This window comes from Anomalospiza imberbis, chromosome 26 (genome assembly GCF_031753505.1).
Source record: "Anomalospiza imberbis isolate Cuckoo-Finch-1a 21T00152 chromosome 26, ASM3175350v1, whole genome shotgun sequence".
NCBI classification, from domain to species: domain Eukaryota; kingdom Metazoa; phylum Chordata; class Aves; order Passeriformes; family Viduidae; genus Anomalospiza; species Anomalospiza imberbis.
The window spans coordinates 1,727,622-1,752,234 of record NC_089706.1 but is presented as its reverse complement, the minus strand read 5'-3'; the positions used below and the strand labels follow the sequence as shown (position 1 = coordinate 1,752,234).

Below are 24,613 nucleotides of genomic sequence, written 5' to 3'. Positions count from 1 at the left end.
TGATGAAACACTACGGGCGACGCGAGGGGGCGGAGCCTATCGCCACGGGAACGGTGACGCACATGTACCGGCGACGCCGGGATCGGTGGTGTCTGTAGCCATGGCAACGGAGATGCGACGGCGCGTCCTGATGACAATGGATCGCGAGCGCCGCGCCGGGGGGCGGTGCCTGCTGCCATGGCAACAGCGACTCGGCAGCGCAGCCTAATGACGCGCTCCACGGGCGCCGCGATGGAGGCGGAGCATGTCGCCGTGCCAACGGCGCCTCCTGATGACGCACAGCTACGGGCTCCGCGAGGGGATGCGCGGGGCCGGGCTTGTCGCCATGGCAGCGGGGCTGCGGAGGGGGGCCGGTGCGGGCCTCACCCCCGGGCCCTCCGCGCTCGGACAGACCGGCCCCGCTCTGAGCCGCCCTGCCCACGCCCGGAGCCTGCCGGGACGCGGCGTCAGAGCGGCCCCGCTGCCCGGGCCCCGCAGGGAAATCCTCCCCAGACCCGCCCAAAACGAGCGCGGCTGAGGGACCACGGGCAGCGCTCGGGGGCGCGGCCTTTACAACTCCCCGCCCCTCGCACCGCCCACCCCTCGGGCCCCGCCCATGCTCCGCCCACCAGGGCCCGCCCCCTCGGGCCCCGCCCCCTCGGGCCCCGCCCCCTCGGGCCCCGCCGCGGCCCCGCCCCGGAAGTCGCGCGGGCGCCCGGGCCGCGCCGGCCATGGGGAAGGAGCAGGAGCTGCTGGAGGCCGCTCGCACCGGGAACCTCCCGGCCGTGGAGAAGCTGCTCTCGGGGAAGCGCCTCAGCTCCGGCTTCGGCGGCTCCGGTGGTGGCGGCGGCAGCGGCGGCGGCTCCGCGGGGGGAGGCGGTGGCGGGAGCGGCGGGAGCGTCGGTGTGGGGCACCCGCTGTCCAGCCTGCTCAGGTGAGCGCGGCCCCGGGGGCGGGCAGGAGGGATCTGAGGCGAGGCGGGGGCTCCGGCGGACCGGCAGCTGGCTGCGGCGCTGCGGGCCGGGAGAGGAGCGGGAGCCGCGGGTCGCGTGTGCGGGGCTGGGGGGCAGCTGTCGGGTTTGGACGCGCCCGTGGGGTGCAGCGAGAGGGCTGCGGCACAAAGGGCTGCCGGGCGTTCCTGGGGCCGCAGCGCTGCGGGGGAGGCCGGGGGTCTGGCCCCGCTGTGTCCCCCGGGGGGGCGGGCCGGAGCTGGAGGCTCCCCGGCTGGGATGGGACATTGCAGCGGGCTGGGAGGGGCGTGTGACCTGGGCACCCCTGAGCGCCTGGTGGGACCAGAGGGGCGAGGGGGCCGTGCCAGAGGGAGCTGCTGTGCCCTCGGCGGGCTGGCAGCTGCTGTGCCCTCCACTGTCTGGCTGTCTGGAGCCGGCAGTGCCAGCGCTGGGCGCTGCCCGCGGGTGGCCTGTCCCCCTGGCATCAGATGCTGCGGACTGGCGGCACTGGGGAGCTGTGCTGTGTCCGGAGGGCTCCACGGCCGGGGCAGGTTCCCGAGCTGCGGGATGACTTTCCCGGGGCAGCCGGGTGTCGGGCGAGGTGTCCGGGCCCTGCGCTGGCATTGTCGCGGCTGGCGGTGACACTCCGCCGGGTCTGGGGTCGGCTCGTCCTCAGCCCCGTGCTGTGGAATTTGCTGGTTGAAGCTCTTGGACCTTTGTTAGGTTTTTTTCTCTTCCTCGTGTTTTGGCATCACCTCTCGCTGCTGGAGCTGCGGCTTTGGGGCCACTTTGGGAATTCTCCTGGTCCCTGAGCAATTGGTTTGTACTGGGAGGTGTGGAGGAGGCTTGTGTCCAGTGCCAAGTGATACTGTTGCTACGCAACCTGACTGTTCAGAGGGATGTGACTTTCCCCTTCTTGGCCAAATTTGATCTGTTTTTCCTTTCACATAACCCAGTTGGATACCTGCAGGTTGTGCTGGTGGCAGAAGCCTGCAGACATGCAAGAGCTCACCCTGCCCTGGGGCACACGTTTGCCTTTCTGAAACGTAAATCTACCCTTGGGTCGAGCTTTGTTCTTCTCTTTTGATACATTAAACAGTCTGAGCCCTTATTTGAGTGGGATGGATGTGCCCACAGGGGGCTCAGATCGGTGCAGTTGAACACCCTGTAAGCTGAACCAGATCCGCCACTGCCTGACAGCACCTGGGCACGATGGGGCCTTTTCCCTGCCTTTCCCTGGGCCAGTGCCCATGGTGCCGTGGTCCTGGAGCAGTGCCATGGTGCCAGGCCATCCCTTTGGCTCTGACCTTTTACTGTTTCTCACATGTGAACGCTGCTTGTGCACAGACTGAAGGAGAGTGCCTGTCACAGCTGTCACTCCTATTCCGTGTTCACTACCATGGCTGTTGGCTGTGCCTGCTGGTGACACTGGACCTACCCCTTTCCCCTGCCCGAGTCCCAGCCCCTTTCTCCTTGTACGGCTGGATTTGTGCCTGTGACACCAGTTCCTGGTCTGGCTACACGTTGTGGGGCATGGCAACGTGTCCTGTGTGCCACCTGCTGCCATTTAGGAGCTTTGTGACTGTTTCCCACCTCCTGAGCACTGGTTGGGCTCTGGCTCTGTGCTACGGACTCCTCCAGGTGAGGAGCTTGTGACAGGTTTTGATGAGAAGCAGCTGCTGAGTGTCCCTGCAAGGAGAGGCCAGAGAGTGCAGGAGACAGGCTGGGACAGGCTGCAGGGACCAGACAGATGAATTTTAGGGTGGAGAAAACCTCACCTTTTCCAATGCTAGAACCTGGGAACTTTTCTGATGTAGGATATTGCCCTCCTTGGTTGTGGGGAGAAGCCTGCCCTCAGTCAGGCCTGCATGCTCTGTATTTTCCCTTCCTCGGGCAGCCTGTGACCCTGCTCAGGCTGATCCCTGCTCCTGCCAAGGCTCCTCGTGTCTCTAAGGATCTCTCCTGACACAGGAACTGCTGAGCTGCTCTCCACCCACAGAGCTCATTCCCAGAACAGGATCATAAACACTCTGCTGGGCTGGCTCCTTTGTTCTTTTCTCCACCCGATTTCAGGACCCTATTTTAGTTTCTGTTTAAGTGCCACTGTTTGGATTACCTGTTCCCAAAGCTCTTCTCTCCTGAGGTTTCTGTCGCAGCTCTTTCTGTCAGTTCTGCATTTCAGGTGTCTCAAAGATGCAGTTTTGGATGGGGTACAAACCAGGCATTCCCTGGAATTCCCACATTACACCTGGTATGTGCTGAGCTGGCACCTGCTCTGAGCTGGCGCTCACTGGTTTGGGCCATTTCTCTTCCAAAGAGAGCAAGTGCTGCTCCATGAAGTGGTAGAAGATGGCTCTGGCAGTAAACTCCTTGGAATGCGGTGTTTTATCAGGCAACCTGAACTGCCATCGGTCTGTTATCAGTTAAATGTGAACTTTGTCACAGTCTGGGCTGTGCTGCTCCTTCCCAGGCCGAGCAGGGCCCGCTGGGTGTGGAGGCAGCACAGATTCCAATCACCTATGGCTGCAGGTGAGCAGGAAACAGAATGGGATGGAGTGGGATAAGCCACGGGAGGAGGAACTTCAAAGACAATTTAAGTCTCTCGAGGGGTGAATGTGCCAGGGTGTAACACTCAGGGCACTGGGCAGGAGAATAAATCCCAGTGTGAAGCTGATGGGAATGGGGAATGCTGACAGCGAGCTGGGGAAATGAGGAGGATGCAGGAGGGGGAAATGGGAGTGTGGATTTGCCAGAGCAGATGGTGGGCTCACAAAGAGGTGATGGCTGCCAGGGTTTGGGAGGCTCGGCTCCCTGCCGGCGTCCACGCAGCCCCTGGGATCTGCCAGGGCTTGAGGAGCTGCTGCAGGCCTGGCGCAGCAGTCGGGAGCAGATCCTGGCTCCTCGGCCAGGCCCGGCTTCTCCGGTTCCAGCCACGGACCATGGCACAGGCAGGAGCAGCGGGTGAGGAGCCAGAGAGAAAACCCACTCTGTGCATGCACAGCTTGAGGCTTATGAGCAACAGCAAGTCCAGAAATCAGAGATGGTCTGTGAATCCTTGAGGTTCCTTGGGGTTATGAGCCACTTCTGCATCGAGGCTGCAGAATTTGATGTATTGTATTTCTTTTTTTTTTAGTGGTTCACTGTGAAGTTAGGGGCGGGAAACAACAGAACAGTCTGTGGCTGAGCTGTCAGGCTGCATTCAGGAGGTTTTGCCAGGAGCAATGAGGGATGGGTTGTGTTAAAGCCAAAGCTGCAGAAGCAGCTTTTTATTTCCATCTATTGCTGTGAAAATCTGGATCTGTGTTGCCAGAGGGGGAAGCTGAGGCTGCTGCTGAGCCCCAGATGGGATATGCAGTCCCCAGGGAGTGTATCAGGGAGATGCTTCTGCTGGGAATGAGGAGTTTGGGTGCACATCTGTTGTGGGAAGGGTCGAGTGCTGCTCCACAGAAGCCACAGCCCTTGCTCCAGCCCATTTTCAGCCGTTGCTGCTGGTGAGGGGGTCTGGTTGGTTTAAAGAGTGATTTGGTGGGATGGCAGAACACTTGAGGTGGCTTCCAACAATCCAAGGGTGGTTAGGAGTCAGAAAAATGAGTTCTTTTTTTAAAAAGTGGGGTTTGGTATTTGTTCTGGCGTGGCTGATGGGTCAGAGCAGGGATCTGATGGTGCCCTGTGTACTCCTGTGGAGGGCTCCGACTGTGCCTGTCTGCTGCCATTCCCTGGGGAAGGGACAGGTGCCCTTGGCAGGGAAGGGGGGGATTGCCCTGTCCGAGGTCAGGGTCGGGCTGTCTGTCCCTCCAGGTGTCCCCAGGCCTTGTGGGTAAGCACCGAGTCCTGCAGTGGCAGGAGCAGCAGGGGGGCTCCAAGGTCCAGCTAACCCAGGCTTGTGCAAGCAAGGTGCTTCCCTCTCTTGCCCTTCCCCATCACAAAGGAGCTGCTCCTGCTGCATTCCCACCGAACAGGGCAATGTTGGGTCTTCCCCTCGTCCTGCTGTTGTGATTAATCATCTCACCCATTTGAAACCTTCTCCTCTCCACACCCTCCCGTGCACACCGCGCCGTGGGACTGATCCCTCTTTAATTACACACCTGAGCACAGGGATTGCTGAAGGTGCTTGTGCCACAGGCACAGGTGTGCACGGCACTCGGCTGGGAATTGTTTCCTAAGTACTTCTTTAAGATTTCAAAGGCTTCAGTTACTGGCTGTGACTCTGCAGTGTTTTGTCTCTGTGTGATCTTGTGATGCAGTTTTGGAAAGTTTTTGTTTGCTTGCTCTGGTCGGTGCAGTTCCGTGTTCGGGTCTGGGTCAGGAGCACTGGGCTCTCCTTGCTCGGTGGCATTAGTCCTGCCCTGCTCCACTTGCCCAAGCCAGTGGGCAAAGCAGGACTTGTGGTTTCACAGCACCTGGGGCTTTCTTGGGCACATGGGAGTTGATGGGTGGGTGGGTTCCTTCCTGTGAAACCCCCTTGAGATGGCCCTATCTCGCTCCCTTCCCAATGGGCTGTGGGCAGCTCCAGGTTTCCAGGGTTTAGTTGGCAGAGAGGGGGACTGGAAGTGGAAAGCTCTGCACGGGTGGGTGTTGGGGGAAACACTGCAGCTGGCAGGTCTAACAGTCTCCTGGGGCTGCACAGGTCCTGGATGCAGCAGGAGGGAAAGGCAGGCGGAGCAATGTCTCCCCTTCCCTTCTGCTCCCTGTGTGCAGCAGGTCGTGCCCCAGCAGTGGGTTTTGGTGAAGAGGAGCTGCTCCACTCAGTGCCACAGGTCCCCTCCAGCTGTGCAAGGCCCTTTGGCAGGGAGCAGAACTTTCTGGAGATGAATGGCTGGAACAGTATTCAGTGCATTGGGAGCAGCTGAGCCAAGAAACAGGGTTCATCCAGCTGGATTTTTGTGAGATAACGCATCATTTCAGTGAGACTGAAGGACAACAAACAGGATAGAAAAGACATAGGTGAAAGGTGTGACACAGAGTACAGGTAATGCAGAATGCAGAAGACGCATCCATATCATGCCAGACCAGAAGGAAAGCCCCTCTCAGCTGCCCTGGGACAAAGGACAGGCAGTTCCTGGAGGATGATCCCCTCGTGTGGCAGTGCCCGAGGGCCTGCCAGGCTGACTCTCAGCAGAGAGCATGTGCTGACACCTCCACTCCGTGTGAGCTCATCGCCTTTCCCGGCTGTGCCATCCACTCCTGCTCTGTTCCTACTCCTCAGATGCAGCTGTGGAGTGCTGTAGTGCTCTGCCTGTGGAATCCTTTCAAGGTGAAGCGTCCTCAAGATGAGAAGGTGCCTCTGAACAAGGGTGATGGCTCTTTCCTCTTGTCACTGCAGCACAAGCTCTGCCCGATGCTGAGCTGGCACTGTCACTGTCCCAAAGAGCTCACTCCAGAGTACAGCTTAGTCATGGAAATGAGATAAATCCTATTTCACAGAAACTGGTAAAAATAAAACTATTGAGGATTGATTTGTTTCTATAGCAACCGACTGGCGAAGTGAACACAGCTGCTGTCTGCAGGAGGGAGGAAAACAGAGCTGGAAATGTCGGTGCACCTGGGCTGGCTGTCGGCAGCAGAGAGCCTGGGGGCTGGGGAGGGGGCAAAGGCTCCAATAAAGACAGGGCAGGAAGGTGTCAGCTGCCTTTGGAATGAAATTTGAGCTGGAGTGTGTGAAATGTGCCCTCTTCTGCACAAAACCTGGAGAGCCTGGGAGCTCTTTATGTCCTGCTTCCAGAAAGTTGCACTCCTGCACCCTCATGGGTGGGGAATTGCCCTGCCCTGCGTCAGGCAGGGCATTAATGCCACATGGTACCTGGGTGTCCATCACACCACAGCACCTTTCTAGACCTGAATCCAAAGTTACTTTGTCCTGGTGCTGTAACTCAATGAGAAATACCGAGCTTTGAGAAGTTTGGATAAATCAGATTGGAGTTAAACTTTTTCCATTGCCCTTTAACTGAATTTGGAGCTGGATTCCTGCAGGTGTTTGCATCCTGGAAGAAAATCCAGTTGGGCCTCCAGACTGCTGGATAAGGGGCTTAAGTTTTGAACTGTTTCTATCTCAGCAGTGTGTAGATTTGTGTGGTTTTTACTTTTTCCTAAGCCAAGGGTTTTAGCTGGCTCTGGCACACGCAGGATGTTGAGGTGGCTGCTCCCCCAGGGTTAGTGAGGTTGAGCTGTTTAAATGTCTGGGAGGCTGCAGGATGCAGAGTGCTGGGACTCTGTGTTTAGGTACACACTTGGCTTGCTGTCGTGTGGCTGTTGAGGGTTCCAGGTGAAAATCAGGGTGTACATCTGGCATAGCAGGATGCTGAGGGAATTACAGGAGGGGGAGTGTGTGTGCATGGCTTTACTGGACACTCTGCAGGAGCCCGAGTTATTCAGCTGGAGGAAAGTTGAGCTGGAGTTGGTGTTTAGGTTTGGTAAGTCCAGGTACATTTGCACTCCTCCCTTGTTATTTTAATACATGGTTTCTTTTAAAGGGAAATTAGAGTTAAAAATAAACCTCAGGCTTTTTCCTGTTCAAAGGAGGCGTCTGTAATGCCATGTACTGAGGATAGTCCTCAGTACACGAGAACAAAACCCTGTCTGAGAGTGAGTGCCATAAATATGATGTAAATACATTATCTCATTAGATTTTTATCTAATCCCATTGCCTGCTGTTGTGCAGACTCCTGAGGCAAGCAAGGCTGAAGATGTCATAGGTGGTCTTTCAAATCTAATATTGAAGTGGGTTGGAAATTAGGTGAATTGACTTTTGCCTCATCCTAATTAAGACACTGAGAAATCCGCTCAAGTTTGGCATTGCAAAGTGCCTGATTTTAGAACAGAATCCGATTCCAGAGGCTGGGTGCCTGCTGAGGTTTGAAGCACCCCCATGCAGGGACCCAGCTGGGCTCCACAGGCTCTTCCTCACCGCTCTCAGTTTCAGGAATCAGCACAATTCTTTTAGGAATCAGGAACAGGATTAGGATAAAGCCTTAAGCTCTGAAGACTTCAAAGCTTTGCATCTTCATCTTGGTTCTGTTACAAGGACAATGAAATCCATCAGATGACTTAAATAGGAGACTGTGTCCTCTGGACTTGTGTCGGTTTTTTCCTAGTGCTTCTTTCCAGTGATTTCTTGAGCCATGGTTTCTCACTGCAAGGTGGGAACTCTGTCAGAGTTGACTGCCCTGTAAGAGATGTTTGACCTCAGTTCATCCTGTGGTCCCCATGGATGACTTGTGGCTGTCCTGGAGTGTTGTTAGTAACCACCTTTGCATGATTTTCAGTTCCTGCATTCCCCCTGTGCTCCCTTCACAGCTCCTCTCAGCCTGGTGCAGGCTGTGAAGCTGTGTCTGAGCTCCCGTGGCTCATCTACTCTGGGTCAGAACAGCTGAAAATGGAGCTTGGAGGATGTGTGGAATTCGTGCTGGATTTGGCATTTTGGAAATATTTCCTCTAATCTCAACAGAAATTATTTCACAGAAGGAGTGAAACAGGATGTGACCTTGACATTCCTTTTCACTGGAAATAAAGACTAAAGAGAATTGTTTTAAAAGCTCTGAGGATTCTGGTTGTTATATGGGTGTGAGTTGTTACAGCTGAGATATAATTATTTGCTGGGACAGTCACAGTAACCCTGAAATTGTTTGAAGTCCTGGAGAATTTTATCCTGCATATATTTAGGAGTCTGACTGGCATATGTACATTCCTTCTGTACATTAAAAATGTCAGGCTGGGAAAGGCTCTGCTGCTGAAAGCAGCTTCTGGCTGGGAGAGCTGTATTGAACAGAGAAAAGGCTCAGAGCTGGGTCTGTTATTCTTGATGAGAAGTGTGCAGAACTATTTCAAGGGGTTTGGAACATCTTATGTTGTATATGTTCCCTGAAGAACGAAGTTTTTTTTTTTTTCTGGTGAGGAAAAGCTGTTTGAGGCTGTCATTATAGGCAGAGTCAGAGTTGGCATTTGGGTGAAACCAGAACTGGAAGCTGCAGATCCACCATGAAACATGTGGGAACATCTTTCTTTGCTGCCTGTTCCATTATTGGTTCGGTTTTCCAGCATTAGGGGTGGGTGCAGCTGCCCCTGGTGGCTCCTGGGGAGGGGTCCCTGCCCTTCCCCAGGGCTCTCAGAGCAGGGCAGGACTGTCAGCTCCATCCCTCTGTTTGACTGCCTGGCTCATGCCCTCAGCTCTCAGCACTCGTGCTTTTCAGCTCTAACCTTATCTCTGTACAGATAAGGCAGACAAGTAATGACAACTCCTAGCAGCTGTCTTGGGATTTGGGAATAATTTCCTGCCTTGGCCATTCACTCCTGATCCTGCTCTCTAGCAGACTGGATTTCAAGGATGCTTCTGGAGTAAAAGGATGTCCTTTCTGATTTCCATCCTTCTTTTCCTGAGCTTTTCCTTAGGAACTGTTGTCCAAGCCAGTGCTTTCTCTGCTTGTGTAGCACTGACATGACAAGCAGAGCTGATGACAGAGCTCTGTGGCTGCTCAGGTGTGACCCCCATGTTCCCATCTGAGCCACCATGGGGTCACTTCTCTGTTTACCCTCCTGCTCTCTCTGTCTTTGCTCTCTCCTTTCCCTGTCACTTGCTCTTTGGGCACCCAATTAAAAAGCTCATCTAGAAGGAATGTCTCTGGAGTCAGTGGTGTGTCGTGCCTTGTTTGTGTCCTGCACTGTTGCCAGTTAATCTCTCCTCCCTGTGTCTTTCTTTAGCCCTCAGGGACTCCTAGTTAAGCTGGAGCTGGGACTGATACAGGCTTAAATGGAGCCATGTGGGAGCGTGTGTCCAAGGGTAAAGTGTGCTCCAAACGCTTCAGTGGAAGCTTTGTGGTGGCTCTGAATTCTCCAGTCCTGTCTCCCCTTCCTCGAGGGCCTTGCCTCTCATCCTGTCATTCTGCTGTTTGGTATCAGAGCAACTCATTTCCTTTTCACTCCAGCACCGTGTTTCTCCTGCCTGTCCTGATGTCCTGGGCTGCAGCCCAGGGATCCCTCCCAGCATCCTGGGGTCTCCCTGTGTGCACGGAATTGAGCACTGCTGTGCCAGCACGGATTCAGAGTCCTGTCACTGATCTGGGCAATGTCACAGGGGAAGGGGGACGTGGTGCCAATCTCTGTCTCACTGCTTTCAGTCTCCCTAAGGCAAAAGTGCACTCTGCGTGCAGTTGTTGGTACAAAATAATTGCATTTGCCTTTTTAATTGCTGTAGGGAAGGGGTAATTCGGTCCCTGAATCTCTGTCTCTGCTTGACTTGGCCTATTTACCTGCTTTTCATCTGCCCCAGGTCAGACACGTCATGGTTCAGTGTTCAGGCATCAGGGCTGGGCAGCAGCCAGGCTGAGAGGGGTGTGAGCAGGATTTGGGAAGGGGTGGGCAGCAGCCAGGCTCAGAGGGGTGTGAGCAGGATTTGGGAAGGGGTGGGCAGCAGCCAGGCTGAGAGGGGTGTGAGCAGGATTTGGGAAGGGGTGGGCAGCAGCCAGGCTCAGAGGGGTGTGAGCAGGATTTGGGAAGGGGTGGGCAGCAGCCAGGCTCAGAGGGGTGTGAGTGTGGGTGGCATGGCACAAAGTGAAGGGCCAGTGCCCAGGAAGAAGCCATGGTGGCCCAGAGGAGCATTGGAGCATGGCTGGCTGGGCAGAGCACACAGACCTTGGGAAGTCTTTTAGTGCTGAGATGGGGAGAGCGTGGGGTGGTTTATTGTCTCTATAGAGAGAGGTCTGAGACTTCACTAGGAGGAAGGTGTCCATGTTTAAATCGAGTATCACCATCCCCATACCCTTCTAAGTGCAAGGTGCTAGAAATCCCAAATCCCCACTGAGATGTGTATTGGATCAGATCTCTGTGGGTGCTGGAAACAGACATTACCTTTGAGGTGTGTTGATGTTGTCTGACAGTGAGCAGAGGGTGACACGTTTTCTGCCATCCCAAAACCCTTAATTGACACATCCATCCCATACAAGGGCACTGGCATCGGGGGAGGGCGTGTGCTCTACCACAATTTTTTCTGCACAAGTTCCTTTTGATGACATTTTTACTCCAAGCTCAGAGCTGTGTGCCTGTCAGAAGGGAGCAGTGCAGATGGACATGTTGGGCTCCAGACACGATGCTCCATTGCTGTTGGCGGACTGACATGTCCTGTGGGATTCTGCAGCTTGTTAAATCATCTCACAAAGGAGAAGGGGGAGGGAAAGCCTGGTGCGAGGTTGCCAGCTGTAGCCAGCTCAGTGCTGCAGCATCAGCTGCTTGGTGGTTTTGATCAGGAATTTGTGGCTGCCCAGGGTTTCCTTCTATTTCTCTGGAACTGCTCAATGAAGGGAAGGCCAAGGGAAAGTCTGGCACCTTTCTAAGGAATTGTGTTTCAGTGGAACCCAGCAGCCTGCACCATCTACATGTGTCTTGCCAATTTTCCCTGCATCTTATTTATTTTTTAATATTGTATTTTCTTCCATGTAGTGCATTTTCTCCAGTGCTGTGGGAGCAGAGCTGAGCTGCAAATGGAGAGTGAGGAATGTTTACCTGAGCAGTGCTCTGGTTCCTGTTTGCAGTTCCAGGATATTGGTTTATGGCTTTGATAATGCTGCTCAGTTCACTCAATTTCTGCAGGAATGTTTGGTTCCTTTTGCTCCTACTCCTCAAAAACCCATCTAGTCAGATGCAAAAGAAGAGAACGGGCCACAAAATCAGCACTCAGTAAACCTCAGTGAGAGGTTTGTCAGCATTTGGCAAATGTTGTCAAATCTCTGTCCTGTTTTAGGGGTCGCTTTCCTGCCTTGAATGAACCCAGGCTTCATGTCAAACCCTCCCATCTCCATGCTGGGTGGTTGCCTTCCCATTTTCCCTGCTCTTCCCCTGCCATCATGCTGCCTTTGGCCAGGGTGTGGACAGGGGGATGCTCCTGCTGCCACACACATCAGACCCCAGAGCTCCTGGACCTCTCCCAAAGACCCTGCCTGGCTTTCTCTGACTCAATGGCTGAACCTTTTTGCACTTCTCCCAGCCAAGCTTCTCTGGCCCTGGCCCTGAGGTCAGAGCCAGTGTTGGAGCCTGTGTTGTGGGGCTGCTCCTGCTCTGTGGCCTGTCATCAGCTGGGAATGCTCCTTAATGGGAGTAGGTTGCAGAGTGCCTGTAATGCTTTTAAGAATAAATAGCAGCATATGCACTCAAACCAGACCTATATTTTTCCTGTCCTGCAGCTCTTTATTTGCCTCTGCTCAGAGGGATTCTCTGATGTAGCACACGCTCCATGCCTGACCCGGCCTTTCTGTCCCCACTGCCACTCCCCACCATACATTGAGTTTAAATAAAAGCATTTTCACTGCCAGGAGCCATCCATAAGGCTAGGGCTCTCCTCTTCCTAATGGGGGGTTTTAGCTTGGATGGACACATTTCTAGTGACGAACCCTGTCTGGTTCCTTTCTAGTGTGAGCTGCAAGCCCAGGAGTTAAATGTTGTGCCGACCCAAAGCAGCCTCCCCTGGAAATGAGGAGCGGGAGATGGTAGGCTGGTTCTGAGGGAAGCAGATGAGCTCACCTTCTGCCTCTCAGTTCCTGAACTGATCCTTCACAGGCTGCTGTCACTGCACAAATCCATGCAGGTTTCCTGCTCCTGGCCAGCTGCTGCACCTGAGGAACAAAAGGCTTTGCTCCTTTCCAAGGGAGAAGCCATCAGAGGATTGGTTGCTGCACAGTGTTGCTCCACTGGTGGAAGTGCTGGTTTCTCACAGCACTCTGTTGACCCTACACTTGCTGAACTGTCTGCAGGTGTTGGGCAATGAGGCTGGAGGTGTTGGCCGTTGTTGTTGAGAGCTGTTGCTTCACTCAGAATGAGCTGCACTGGGAAGCTTGAGGTCTGGCTCTGTGCAGAGGGCGAGGCGTGGCTCTGACTGCTGCAGTGTGTCAGTCAAAGTGGACTGAACCTGAGGATTTTCACTGGAATCCCTGGTCAGTGGCTCTGCTGGAGGTGGGTCTGATTACAGAGCCCAGGCTCAGCAGCTCTCCTGGCTGTTGTGTTGTGCCATGTCAGCTGGATCACTTCTATGTGTCCTGCCTTTATGACGTTCTCTGCTTTTCCCTGTCCATTCTGGCATCTTGTACTTGAGCTCATGACCCTTTGACTTTGAGGAAAATCTACTCACTTTTCTTATAGCAAATTAAAACCTGGGCCAAGAAGTTGAGGAGCGCAGGAGCGGAAGCTCATGGTTTGGCTTCCTCTGCAGCTACTCCAGGAGCTGGAGTCTGACCAGCTGTTCTCCTTGGGCTTTCTCAAAACCTGCCAGGAGGGGCTGAGAGTCCCTTGCCCCAGCAATACACTACTTTAATCTCCTCCAGCCTTGCATCAGCCATTTGTTTATAAAAGCTGTTGTAGTATCTGGTGGTTGGGGTGCATAAGAAGCGGGGTCCCCACTCTGCTGGAGTCCCACCATGCCAAACCCTGCCCGCTGGCGAGGTGGCTGCAGCAGTGCCTTCCTCACACTTCAGAAAAACATAAGCAGCTTCCTAATCCTGAGGCCTTGCCCAAAGCCCTTGGGTTGTTTGTGTTCCCTCTGTAAGCAGGAAATACCAAGCGAGGGTCGCAGGAATGCAGTGGTTGTGTGGATGTGGATAGCTGGGATGAGTGAGTGACCTGCTGTGGTGGCCTCCGGGCAATGGACTCGAGGCAATCCGCCTCCAGCCCTCCTGACACTTTGTCTCTAAGGCTTTGAGTGAAGTGCACAAACATCTGGGGCCAGTGCTTTAAACTTCCTGGTGCCTTTGGGCCAAGCCACTTGTGTTTGTTTGTGTTTCATGTTGCTTTTTGGTTTTGGTGTTGGGTGTGTAAATATGGGGTCCAACAACCTCTGCTCTGCACAAGCACCCTGAGCTCTCCTGGCACTTCCTTGATCCATGTTAGTGAGACCAGAAACCAGCCCCAAAGGTTCATCATTTGAGCTGAAAACACCACGTTGTTCTCTAGGCTTGGCCGTGCTTTAGCTCCTTGCCTGAGGTGGTTTTGTGAGAAAAGTTACTACTGCAGTTGGGAAGAAAGAAATGGAAAAGCAAGCAGACAAATGTGGTCCTGTTTAAAGGTACTTTGGGGTTTTACTGTGACCTAAAGCATGTGCTTTATTCAGCAGTTTTCACAAGCAGGAAGTTTTATTTAAGGCCTCGCTGAATCATAGAGCAAGAGAAAACTGAGCACAAGAAATAGTTTAAATGGAGCAGATTTTGCTGTTTTCAGAGCTTTCCTGATGTCCTCAATGTTCAGTCTTAGTTGTCTTAAGCAGATGTCATCAGGAGCATCTTCAGATGCTGCCCTGGTGCAGCAAAGGGCAGGTGAGACCTGGGTAATCCTTTGAGAGGCCACAGGGTAAAAGTAACCCCCCTCTTTGATGGGAAGGGGTTTTGGGGAATTGAGGGAGAGAAGCAATTGAAAAGCAGCAGTGGTCAAATTGGCTACAGACCTTGACTGGGGACCTGTATTTACAGCATTCTCCTGCCTGTGCTGCGATTGGGGCTTCTGTTAAGAAATCAGAAACAGCCCAAAGTCACAGAGAGTTCTGGGCTCTGTGTTCTGCTTTTCTCAGAACCCTGTTTCCATGCCTCAGGAGAATTGTATGGCCTTTCTGGCAGAGCTGAAGAGGAGGGAAGGGAGTGATGTACTTCACTGCAGTCCCCACATCTAAATATAAATAGTTTTCCTCTTGCATCCTTATGGTCTGATCTTATGGGTGATTTGACCTTTCTTTGATAAAAGCTGTCTTTATTTGCAGGAATAAAAAGGCAAAGGGGAGGAGAGGACACAACAGATGTTGTTTGTTTTTTTTTTTTAATATCTTTAGATCCTGGCAGTTGGTTTCTGCAGCACCCAGCGCTCACTGCTGGGCCAGCTCCCTCCTGGGCTCCAGCTTTTCTCCTCCTCTGAGCTCCTTGAAGAAACTTTGCATTTTACTCTAAAGCACTGACCTGGAGATTTCTGAGGAAGTGTTTCATCATGGGGACACCACGCTCCAATGGGGACAGATGCCCCAGGCTCTGGTCCCCAGCCCTGCCCACTGCACCACTGACCCTGGTTTTCCTCATTTCATAACTTCAGCTGAAAGAAACATTTGTGTTAATTGCTGCTGGTTTTTCATGTGTTCACCCTCAAGCAGTTTGAGCTCAGCTTCCAAACACAGCTCAGTTTAATGTGTAAAACCACGGGACGCTGGCACTGCCCAGGTTACAGCGCAAGCAAAGGCAGCACAGGTGCAGTGTTAGAACTGCTCTAGACTGCACACAAGGCTTTTTGGCACTAGTTCTAACCATTAATTGCCACGTTAAATCCAGCAATAAATTATTTGGGCAACCACACTGCAGGAGCCCACTGCCAGGAACAAACCAGAGCTGAGTGCTGCTCAGTCCCCTTCGTGGTACAGGACTGCAGGCTGGATCAGGCAGGGCACTCCCACACACTCTGAGTGGGGCTTTTTGGTGTCTCACTGACCTTCTGGGTGTAGTTTAAGCCATCATCCTGTGAACAGTGTTGTCAGTGCTGGAGGTGCACTGCATGTGTGTATCGTCCTGGAGCACAGGATGGTGTGTGGCATGCAGGATGCCTCAGGATAAGCCTCTGATCCTTTGCAAATTGGATTTTGTGGCTCACTTGCCTGTCCTCTTGCATGAAGTTTCCCCTTAGCTGCCTCTCCTCTAGCAGAGCTTGTGTCCTTCTCCAGACTGCAAAGCCTTTTATAATGCTCTGCAGATCAGGAGTCACTTGGAAGGGACAGGGACAGACTTTCCATTTCCCACTGGACATGCTCCAGAGTGAGCCTGCTGCTTCGTTCCCTTCTGGAGTTCACTCGGTCTGCAGGAGATTCCCGTTGGTTTGGTGCCTTTCCTGCTGGGTGGCACCGAGGTGCTCCTGGCTAGCAGCCCCCCAGTGATGGCTGCTGTTTTAGAAAGCCTCTGGGCCACATGAGTCGTTGTGATTCCATGCTGGAGAGGAAATGGATTGCTCAGAGAAGGCCAGCTTCAAACAGAGCCACAGCTGGCTGATTTTAAACCATTTCAGCTGGGGATCAGAGGGTGCTGTTACGCTTTACCCCCAAAGAAAACAGAGCAGGAAAACGCACCAGGTTAGCATTCTTATTAGCAAATTGGATTTTTCAGGGCTTGTGATAAGCCCCGTGTAATTCCTGAAAGGATGGTGTGTAAAACAGGCCGGCAGACACTGATAATGGGTTGTACTGGAGAGGGCCATCATCAGTAAAGTTGAACAGGTCCAATTTGCTTATAAGAATGAGCTGGTTTGAGTTGCATGCCCGTTTCTGGGAGAGGATGGTGGCCCTGGTGAGGGACAGCAGTCACCACACTCCTTCCACAGCGAGCTCAGGAGCAGCCCTGGCCTCTTCCTTTTGTGCCATTCTGTGCTGATGTGAGCAGGACACCCTGCCGGGGCTGGGGAAGAGTAATCCTTGCCAGGGTTAATACTTAAATCTGTGCTACTTGACTTTTGAGCAAGGGAGGGAAGTTAATGCTCTCCAAAGTGCTGGGAGACCACCTACTCTTTGGTACAGACTGCCAACAGCTGACAGATGGAAGTGATTTTGGGACAGTGAGAAGTCAGTGTGGAATCACAGTGGTGACCAAGAGCAGGCTCTGTATCCCACAGTCTTTGACTTACACCCAGCCCTTGTGACTCTTGCTGTGGAGAAGGACAGTTTCCCAGAGCCATCAGAATTCTTCTGTGGGGTGTGAATTAGCAGTGGGTCAGTGGTTTGCTGTCTCTTGTGGTTCAGTCTAATAGTCTCACGTTCCTCTGAAGATGCTTTTTGGCAAGCCTGTGTATGGCTGAAGGATGTGAGGCAGCTGTGATTGGAGAGCAGGAGGGTGAGGTGAAGCAGAGCAGTGACTCCATGTGCTGACCCCTCTGCTCTGTGCTCTGTGACTGCCCCTGCACACAGCTGTCAGGTACCCACCTTGGTGTGAGAGCTGTGCTGGCCCTGCCCTTGCCCTGTCCCTGTTTGGTGTTTGCCTAAGCGTTCCCTGTCTGTTTCTTGTCTTGCAGCATCTGGAGGGGGCCAAACGTGAACTGCGTTGACAGTACTGGATACACCCCGCTGCACCACGCTGCTTTGAATGGCCATAAGTGAGTCCTGTTCCCATGCCTGGGGTCGCAGGGGGTGGATGCTTTGTGCTTCCCTGGCCACCGTGATGTGCTTCATTCACCAGCTGAGGCACTGGTGCAGCACTACTCCATCTTCAGGGGAAGTGGAGAATGTCAGTGCTTTGGCTGGTGTGTGATGTCACATCTCCAAACGCTGAGGTTTTCAGCCACCCTTTTATTTCTGAGCAATTTGGAAAAGCTGTAACACCGTGTGAAAGGGGCTCCCATGGTGACAGTCCCTGCAGTCTCCCTGGTGTCCAGGGTGGTCTGGGCCTGCACCACTTTACAGTTGCCTCGTGTGCATATCACATTTTTAAGTAATTTTAGTGTGGTAGATCTCGTGTTTCTCATTGCTGCCTGAGATACTGAGAAATCAAATAGAGTTAAAATCTCTATTCACCCTCATTGTGCTGGTGAATTCACTTTGCAGCAGATGCTTGTGGCTGACTTCAGCCCCTGTCAGCTCCATTAGTATGGAGTTAATGTGGCTCTTCCCTGAGCTCATCTCGGCATTATTTATTGCTTTTTTTTTTCATTAAGCAGCATTTAATAGGAGCACTTAAAAATCACATTTCAAGAGGCTCTCTGAAACACTCCTGTTCAGATTAACTTCTTGTTCAGCACTTGCTGCAGAATGTGAGCTGTGAAACGAGGACTGAATGTCTCACAGAAGTTCCTGTCTCCTGCAGGGATGTTGTGGAGGTTCTGCTGAGGAACGACGCGCTCACCAACGTGGCAGATTGTAAGGGCTGTTACCCCCTGCACTTGGCAGCCTGGAAGGGAGATGCTGACATAGTGAAGCTCCTCATCCACCAGGGCCCTTCACACACCAAAGTGAATGAGCAGGTCTGCCTGATTTTCTCTAACGTATCATTGAATCACTTCCCTGGCATGGAGAGAGACTCCTTCAGCTGACTCCTGACCCTTCCCAAACCAGTAGCAATGGTTGTAAGGTCCTACTTGCTGGTGGGTTAAGAGGGGCACTGCCTAAAGCACTACATTCAGTTCTGAGTTAGTGGTAGGATGAAAAGGTATTTAAGTTTCATAGACAGACACATAAATGTGAGAACTGCTCAACACTTAGGAAGTGGTCTCCTGCTTCTGGGCTTCTGAAACTAACCCACAGTTTTCCTTTCAGCTGCTGGATAGCTGAGCAGGTTTCTAGTTCTGCAGAGGATCCATTGGCTCCCTCCTTTAGGAACTAATCCAAGCAGCTTTGTTCAGTCTCTTTGGCCGTGCTCTCTTAGCTGCTCTCCTGGCTTGTCTCTGGCACTTGCTCCAGTTCACTAATTTGTAAGTTCTAAGATAATTTTAACACTACTTGCCCCCAGATAAATCCCTAGCTTAATCTTAAAGAATTATTTTTGCAGTCGGGCAAGACAAAAAAAAGCCTCTTGGAATTGTTCCTTTTGTCAAGCTGACGGTTTTGGCCTGGGGTGCAGAGGGAGTGAGGGGTACGAGACACCTGTGTCCAGTGCAGAGGGCTGGCTCCTGTGGAACTGCCCCTGGACATCAGAGGTATCTTAAATTCCAGGGAACTTCTGAAATGCTGCTGCTGGAAGGCCCAAATATTCCTGTTGTTGCAGAGTTTTGTTTAAAGGAACTCATGAATGAGGCCAGCTGAGTGCTGTCACTGAGCTGCCCTCCCTGAGTGAGTCTAGCACAGAGTGACAGGCCCAATCCAGAGGCTAAAGCTGCAGTGGGCTGTGGTTGTCCTGTCCCTAAGGCAGAAACATCTGTTGACCCTGTGACTCAACTCCCAAACCATTCAGGTGTTCTTTCAGGAGGAAAGGAATAAACTAAAATAGGTTTGCCTGCAGGCTAAACCTGGACATTCATTCCAGAGGTAATTCCCAGGTGGGTCAGACACCCCTGGCCTGAGTTCAGCTCACAGTCAAGGTGAGCAGCTGCAGAGTCCCTTCTGTTGATTTGCTCCACGGTAGTTTTTCAGAAGCTGGGGAGCAAACTCCTTCCAGAGGCAGGTTTAGGAGTCCCAGTCGTTCTTTGTGCGGACCCAAGTGCCACACTGAAGTTTCCCAGGACAGGTAAATTGATGCACTAGGCTGCCCCAGGGATAACTGCTGCTAAAACATCATGGAATGAAAAATCTGGTTGTAGTGCAACTCTCTATCATTCCTCCACTGAGCAGGAACAACGAGGAACGTGTGTTCTGATGTCTCTGGTGACAGTTTTCCAGTTTGGGGCTGTGGTTAATCATGTCTCCAGGCACAGCTGCAGGCACTCAGTCTGATTACATGGGCTTGAGTGCTGGTAACCCCTTCAATCAATCTGACAAGAATTGAGTAAGAGCCCGTAGTGTAAATGTTCTGCTCTGAGCAGGGCATCTAGAGGGGTGATCTTTGCAAAAGATCCAGAGCTTAGTATGATCCTTGCAGGTAATGTTTCATTAATGTCTGTTTAGTAGGAGCCCTGTTAAATGAGAGAAGTCAGCTGAGGAGCCTGTGCTTGGAGCCTGGTCCAGGTTACAGCAATCCCAGCTGGAATGGCTTCTGCTGGCCATGGCTCTGACTGGAACAAGATGCTGTGTCCTGGCATTCCACCCCTCGGAGTCACCCATTGCTTTGTTGCTGTATCTCACCCATTTCATTATCACATTTTTTTCTTTTTCCTCTTCCTTTTTGTAGAATGCTCTTGAGATCAAAGAACTCAAAAAGTACGGCCCCTTTGACCCATATATCAATGCCAAGGTGTGTACTTTGCTGTCAGCATTTCACTGCATCATCACTCCAAGCTGCACCCGCGTGCTTCCAGGTGCAATAATACCTGTTCACTTTGCAGCTGCTTGGGGAAAAGGAAAATGGGACCATTGATTTACTGTGGGTTTCTCTCTTCAAAGCAGTTATAGAAACATAATTAAAGGAAAGCTTTTCCTTACTTTCCTGGGGGCTCCTTCCTTGCTTAGCCTTGTAGGACTCGCAGTGATGGTCAGTTTGCTTGATTGGGCTGGATGACTTCCCAAAGGTAATGTTACTTCAATTAAATGTTCTAGGTTTTGTTTCATGTGCTGATGTTGCTGATAAATGCAAAGAGAAAGAATTTTTTTTCCCTGCTTAACCATGGTTGCATTTTCTCTGTGGGCTGTTTGGAGTGAATTTTGATGCCTTTTCTCCTACCAAATGCATAATGCTCTGTGTGTTGTTTGAATGGACACTTAATTCCTGTGGTGGTGGTGGTGGTGGTGGGGAGAAGGGGGGGCAGTGATGTTCCCGCCTCCCTTCCCAAGTCCTCCATGTCCTGCTTATTACATCAGTCTCTCTTTTGATGTTCAGTCTGTGGTGTCATTTGACCCTTCAGCCCTGGTCTCCTGTTCCTGTTTTCTGGCCTGTTTTGCTCCTCTCTTCTTTTTAGTTGTTTTGAGCTACAAAAGGCACAACATCAGCTTGTGCAACGTGCTGAGACTGAGCTGTTGAAGAAGCTTCCTATCCAGTACTGGGAAGCTGAAGATCAAATTCCTGGTGGTGGTTTCTCAGACACCATTTTTCAGTTTTATTTCTAGTGAATCTACAAGCCAGGGTTGGCAAACAACCTGTTGCTCTATCCTGAGACACCTCTGCCGTGAGCCACCATGCCACAGCTGCTTCCAGCCAGTTATTTTGGATCCAGCCATCCATGGCAGGTTTCTGTCTCTCACAGTTTCCCTCTGCTTGGTCTGCAGGACCTTAGAAACACGCAGCCAGAGCTCCTGTGCTTGCTGGGAGTTTTGCAGAGCCTTGTTTCAGGGTCACTGGTGCCCACCCTCTGAGCACAAATGCCTTCCCATGAAGCTCATCCAAATGGGGGATTTTTGCAAAAATCCAGCTAGGAATTTTATGCCTTTTTGTATTCTGTGGAAACATCATAGTTGAGCAGTTCAGTTGCCTGAAAGGAGCTTCCTAAAACATTGTCAATAACCAAATAAAATCTTACACACTCCAGTATTGGGATGTTGAATGAAGGAGGAGTGTAAATTTGGGTTTTAAACTGTGGAGAGGTGCATTATTTAAAACCTCAGTTCAGTGTTCACAATGGCTGAGGTGCTCTCTAGAGCAAGACCGATTTTGGGTATCTTTGCTTTGGTTTTAAAGAGAGAAAGATGATTTACACACAGTTGTTGGGCTCATCACAAGTTCTGAGCAGCTTTGCACCAGTTCCTGGCCAGGTGTGATGAAGAGCATGTGGAGTTGTAGCTGTCACACAGACTGGCGTTTTCTCAGGAGCAGCCAAACAGCAGATTGTGAGTAGGGCAGGACTCTGTTGGACACTCAGACACCGACAAAAATCCTACCAAGGAATCTTAGAAATAGGGTGGGTGTTACTGAAGGTCAATGTAGCCACTTTCCCCAACCCTGGGGCAGGATCAAGTCTCCTTACACCATTCCTGACCTGGGTTTGCCCACCAATTTCTCAAAAAACTCAGAGAGGGACAGCTCTGTGACCTTTCTTTGGCAGTTTATTCAACCCTTCGGATCTTTGCAGGTCAGAAAACATTCCCTTATTCAAACCAGGTCTCCCTGTGCTCAGTCAGAGCTGTCTCACACTGTGCTGGGAGCAGGGGGTGCAGAAAAGACACAGCACTTGAAGGGGCTGTGGATTCTCCACTTGAGCATGGGATGAGGAGCAACAGGGCTGCGTGTGGTGAGTGGTATCACATTACCAGGGCTTGAAACCTGTGCTGGAGCCCATGAGAAAGCAGAGCCATCCCTGCTCTTGTCCTATTTGTGCTCTGCAGACAGGCATTGCTCCCAGCTCCTCTCTTCCAGCTGAAAGCTGGGGGGACGCAAGGATTCCTGCAGGAATGCAGCCCCTCAGCCCTCCTGAGTGCTCTGTTTTTCTTAGTTCTGAAATTTGAAGCCATGTGCCTTCTGGCGGCTGGAATGGAATTTTCCTTTTCCATCTCTGATGCATCTGTAGGTCTGAGCACTCCTGCTCGCTGCTCTGGTTTGTGCCTGGAGAGGTGATGCAGGAAGGGAGCAAACTCCCTTGCCTGGAAGAGCTGTAGTATTTTTGGCTGCTCAAAACTCTCCCAAAATGGAGGCAGTAAAGACTCAGGCAATAGTGGGAGTTTCCACTGCACAGTCTGGAATTGGGAGAGACTTGCTGTGATGATTCAGGGGAGTTTTATCGCCTGTGATCTCTGCTGCAGGAGGAAAGTCTGGGGATTTTGCCCTGAGCATTGGAGCCCCAATCTGCTTAGGGAAAGTTGGACTGAATTGCAGGGAAGATGAGGGAAGTCTCCAACAATTACGTTTTTAGACGATGTTGTGTTCCCATTTCTGAGCCCTCAGGCAGGTGCTTGGAGCTGCTGCATGCTTTCAAGCCCCCTGAGGCATACGTACCCTGTGCTAGGGAAGAGGGGGACATTCCTAGCCAAGGAAATCCCGAGCAGCCAGGGCTGGCATGGCACGAGCAGCATGTGCCCCCACAGCTCCGGGGCAGGGACCCACTGCTCAGAGGGGCTGGGGTCATCCAGTCTTTCCACAGAGCCTGGCAGTGAGGATCCCTTGTGCCACAGGGCAGGCTGAGAGCCTGGGCCCAGCTGTCGTGGGCTCCCTGATCCCTGCTCTCCCAACCCTGTCAAACGGGAATAATGGGATTTGCCAGCCCTGAAAATGCCCGAGAGCAGCGGTGTGAGCTGACGGGCAGGTGTGAGCTCTGATGTTCTCTACTCTGTCCCCTCTCACTCCATTTGTATATTTTTTGTGCAGACTTCTGTATCCTGCAGTACCCTCTGTCCACGTGTATGTGCCTCCCCCCAGGATGAAGCCTGTTTGACTTGGACCTTCTGTGCTGGCAGTGATGCTTTGCCCCTGTTTGCCCCCTCCCCCTGCATGTGCCTGATTCTGCTCCTTCCCTTCACTGCTGTACAACTGCAGCTGCTGGAGCCTCTCCCAGCTCCTGCTCCCTTTCCTGCTCTGCCTGTGGCTGAGAAGTGATGCAAAAGCCAGATACAAACAACTGGGGGATTGACAGGACTCCTGTGAGCCTGAGAGTGACTGAACACCTCAACAGGATCCGAGTGCTCGTGCAGCCTCACGAGTTTGTGACATGGTGCAAAATACTGAGCAGTGTCCCGAGGCGTGCGTGTGCTCTCACAGCAGGCACGGACCAAATTCCCTTCTGCAGCGGTGCTGCTGCCTCCAGCAGGACAAGAACATTCTGTTTATTTTATTGGTAATGTTGTGAAAATGACAAATTCAACCACGGTTCTTTGAGTTGAAGTGTGTAACTGTTTGTATATAAACTTTTTTTGGGGTTATATTGTCAGATAGTTGTTTCTAAAGTGCTTAAACCAGAATCCCTTTGTGGATGACACACAGTAGTAAAACTAGAAACTTGAGAGGAACTTCATTTGAGAAAAAGCTCTGTTGGATCTGGCCATGTTCCTATTTTGCACCTACACGTGTGGGGTGTTGGATTGCTCATCTTTGGGCTTTGCATTGCTGGTTCTTAGCCTGGCTGCTGCTGCATGCTCTGGTTTGGGTCTGGCTTCCAGCTGGGGGTGCTCCCTTGTCACTGAGACATTGCTTCCCTCAGCTGACCCGAGCCCTGGCTTGTTCCTGCAGTGGTGGAATCGCACGGCTCTCTGGTTCACGAACTGCATGGGGCTGGGTGCACCCTGTCTCTAAACAGCCAGAATTGCAGAGGTGGAATGACTGTTATAACCAGGATAAGTAGGATTTGAAACAATTGAAGTTTAAATATAAAATTATGACGATGAAGCTCCAGCAAATAGAATTCACGCAGCGGGTTGCCTGCCTTATATCCAGCCTTTTGTTTTTGTGGCACCCTGAAGTGTGGGATGCTGCCAAGATACCAGACTAACTTTCCCAGGTGCCAGCAGCATTACTGGGAACCTGGATACAGCTGAACATCCCTTAAACTTTAGCATGGCCCCTGGATTCTGCCCCTGGTGCTTGGAAAGCAGGCTGGTCCATCTCTACTCCCTCTTTCCCACAGCTGAAGTGCATTGTTCTGGACATCCCTGAAGCTGTGGCTGGGCTGGCCGATCAATGAGCTTGTGAGGGGATACTAAACACCCAGGGAGATGGTGAAACATTGCTCAGGCTGGTTCAGACTGGGCTCTCTGCTTCCCCACTGCTTATTTTTGCCTTGTTTTTGGATTCAAATGTTGGAGCGAGGCGCGGGGCTGCCGCTGCCCCGGCCCTGACGCGCTGCCGCTTGTGCCCCGCAGAACAACGACAACGAGACGGCGCTGCACTGCGCGGCCCAGCACGGCCACACCGAGGTGGTGAAGGTGCTGCTGGAGGAGCTCACCGACCCCACCATGCGCAACAACAAGTTCGAGACCCCCCTGGACCTGGCTGCGCTCTATGGGAGGCTGGAAGTGGTCAAGATGCTCTTGAACGCCCACCCCAACCTGCTGAGCTGCAACACTAAGAAACACACTCCGCTGCACCTGGCAGCCAGGAACGGTCACAAAGCAGTGGTCCACGTCCTCCTAGATGCTGGCATGGACAGCAACTACCAGGTATCTGGTGTGTCTGAGTGGGGCTGGGCTGGTGGCTGGGGATGGGAGAGCTCCACCAACCCTCCTCGCAGAGGCAGCACTCGCAGAAGCTGAGGAG

The 24,613-nt window shown here is 52.4% G+C and overlaps 2 protein-coding genes across 10 annotated transcripts in view; one reads left to right on the top strand and one right to left on the bottom strand.

Annotated features, from left to right (window-relative positions):
* Nucleotides 1-843, bottom strand: part of ILRUN (inflammation and lipid regulator with UBA-like and NBR1-like domains) — a 60,896-nt gene extending 60,053 nt beyond the window's left edge. The window contains exon 1 of the mRNA XM_068173348.1: nucleotides 840-843. The gene's annotated coding sequence lies outside the window, so the exon portion shown is untranslated. The remainder of the gene's footprint in view (nucleotides 1-839) is intronic.
* Nucleotides 696-24,613, top strand: part of ANKS1A (ankyrin repeat and sterile alpha motif domain containing 1A) — a 74,474-nt gene continuing 50,556 nt past the window's right edge. For 5 of the 9 annotated variants that reach the window (XM_068173344.1, XM_068173343.1, XM_068173342.1 and 2 more), the window contains exons 1-5: nucleotides 696-913; nucleotides 16,929-17,009; nucleotides 17,717-17,873; nucleotides 19,673-19,735; nucleotides 24,220-24,516. In XM_068173344.1, coding sequence (XP_068029445.1) covers nucleotides 711-913; nucleotides 16,929-17,009; nucleotides 17,717-17,873; nucleotides 19,673-19,735; nucleotides 24,220-24,516 — 801 coding nt within the window. In that variant the 5' untranslated portion in view covers nucleotides 696-710. Of the gene's footprint in view, nucleotides 914-16,928; nucleotides 17,010-17,716; nucleotides 17,874-18,250; nucleotides 18,321-19,672; nucleotides 19,736-19,878; nucleotides 20,010-24,219; nucleotides 24,517-24,613 lie in introns of those variants that run through there. The other 4 variants (XM_068173345.1, XM_068173340.1, XM_068173346.1 and 1 more) reach the window with 3 other exon arrangements.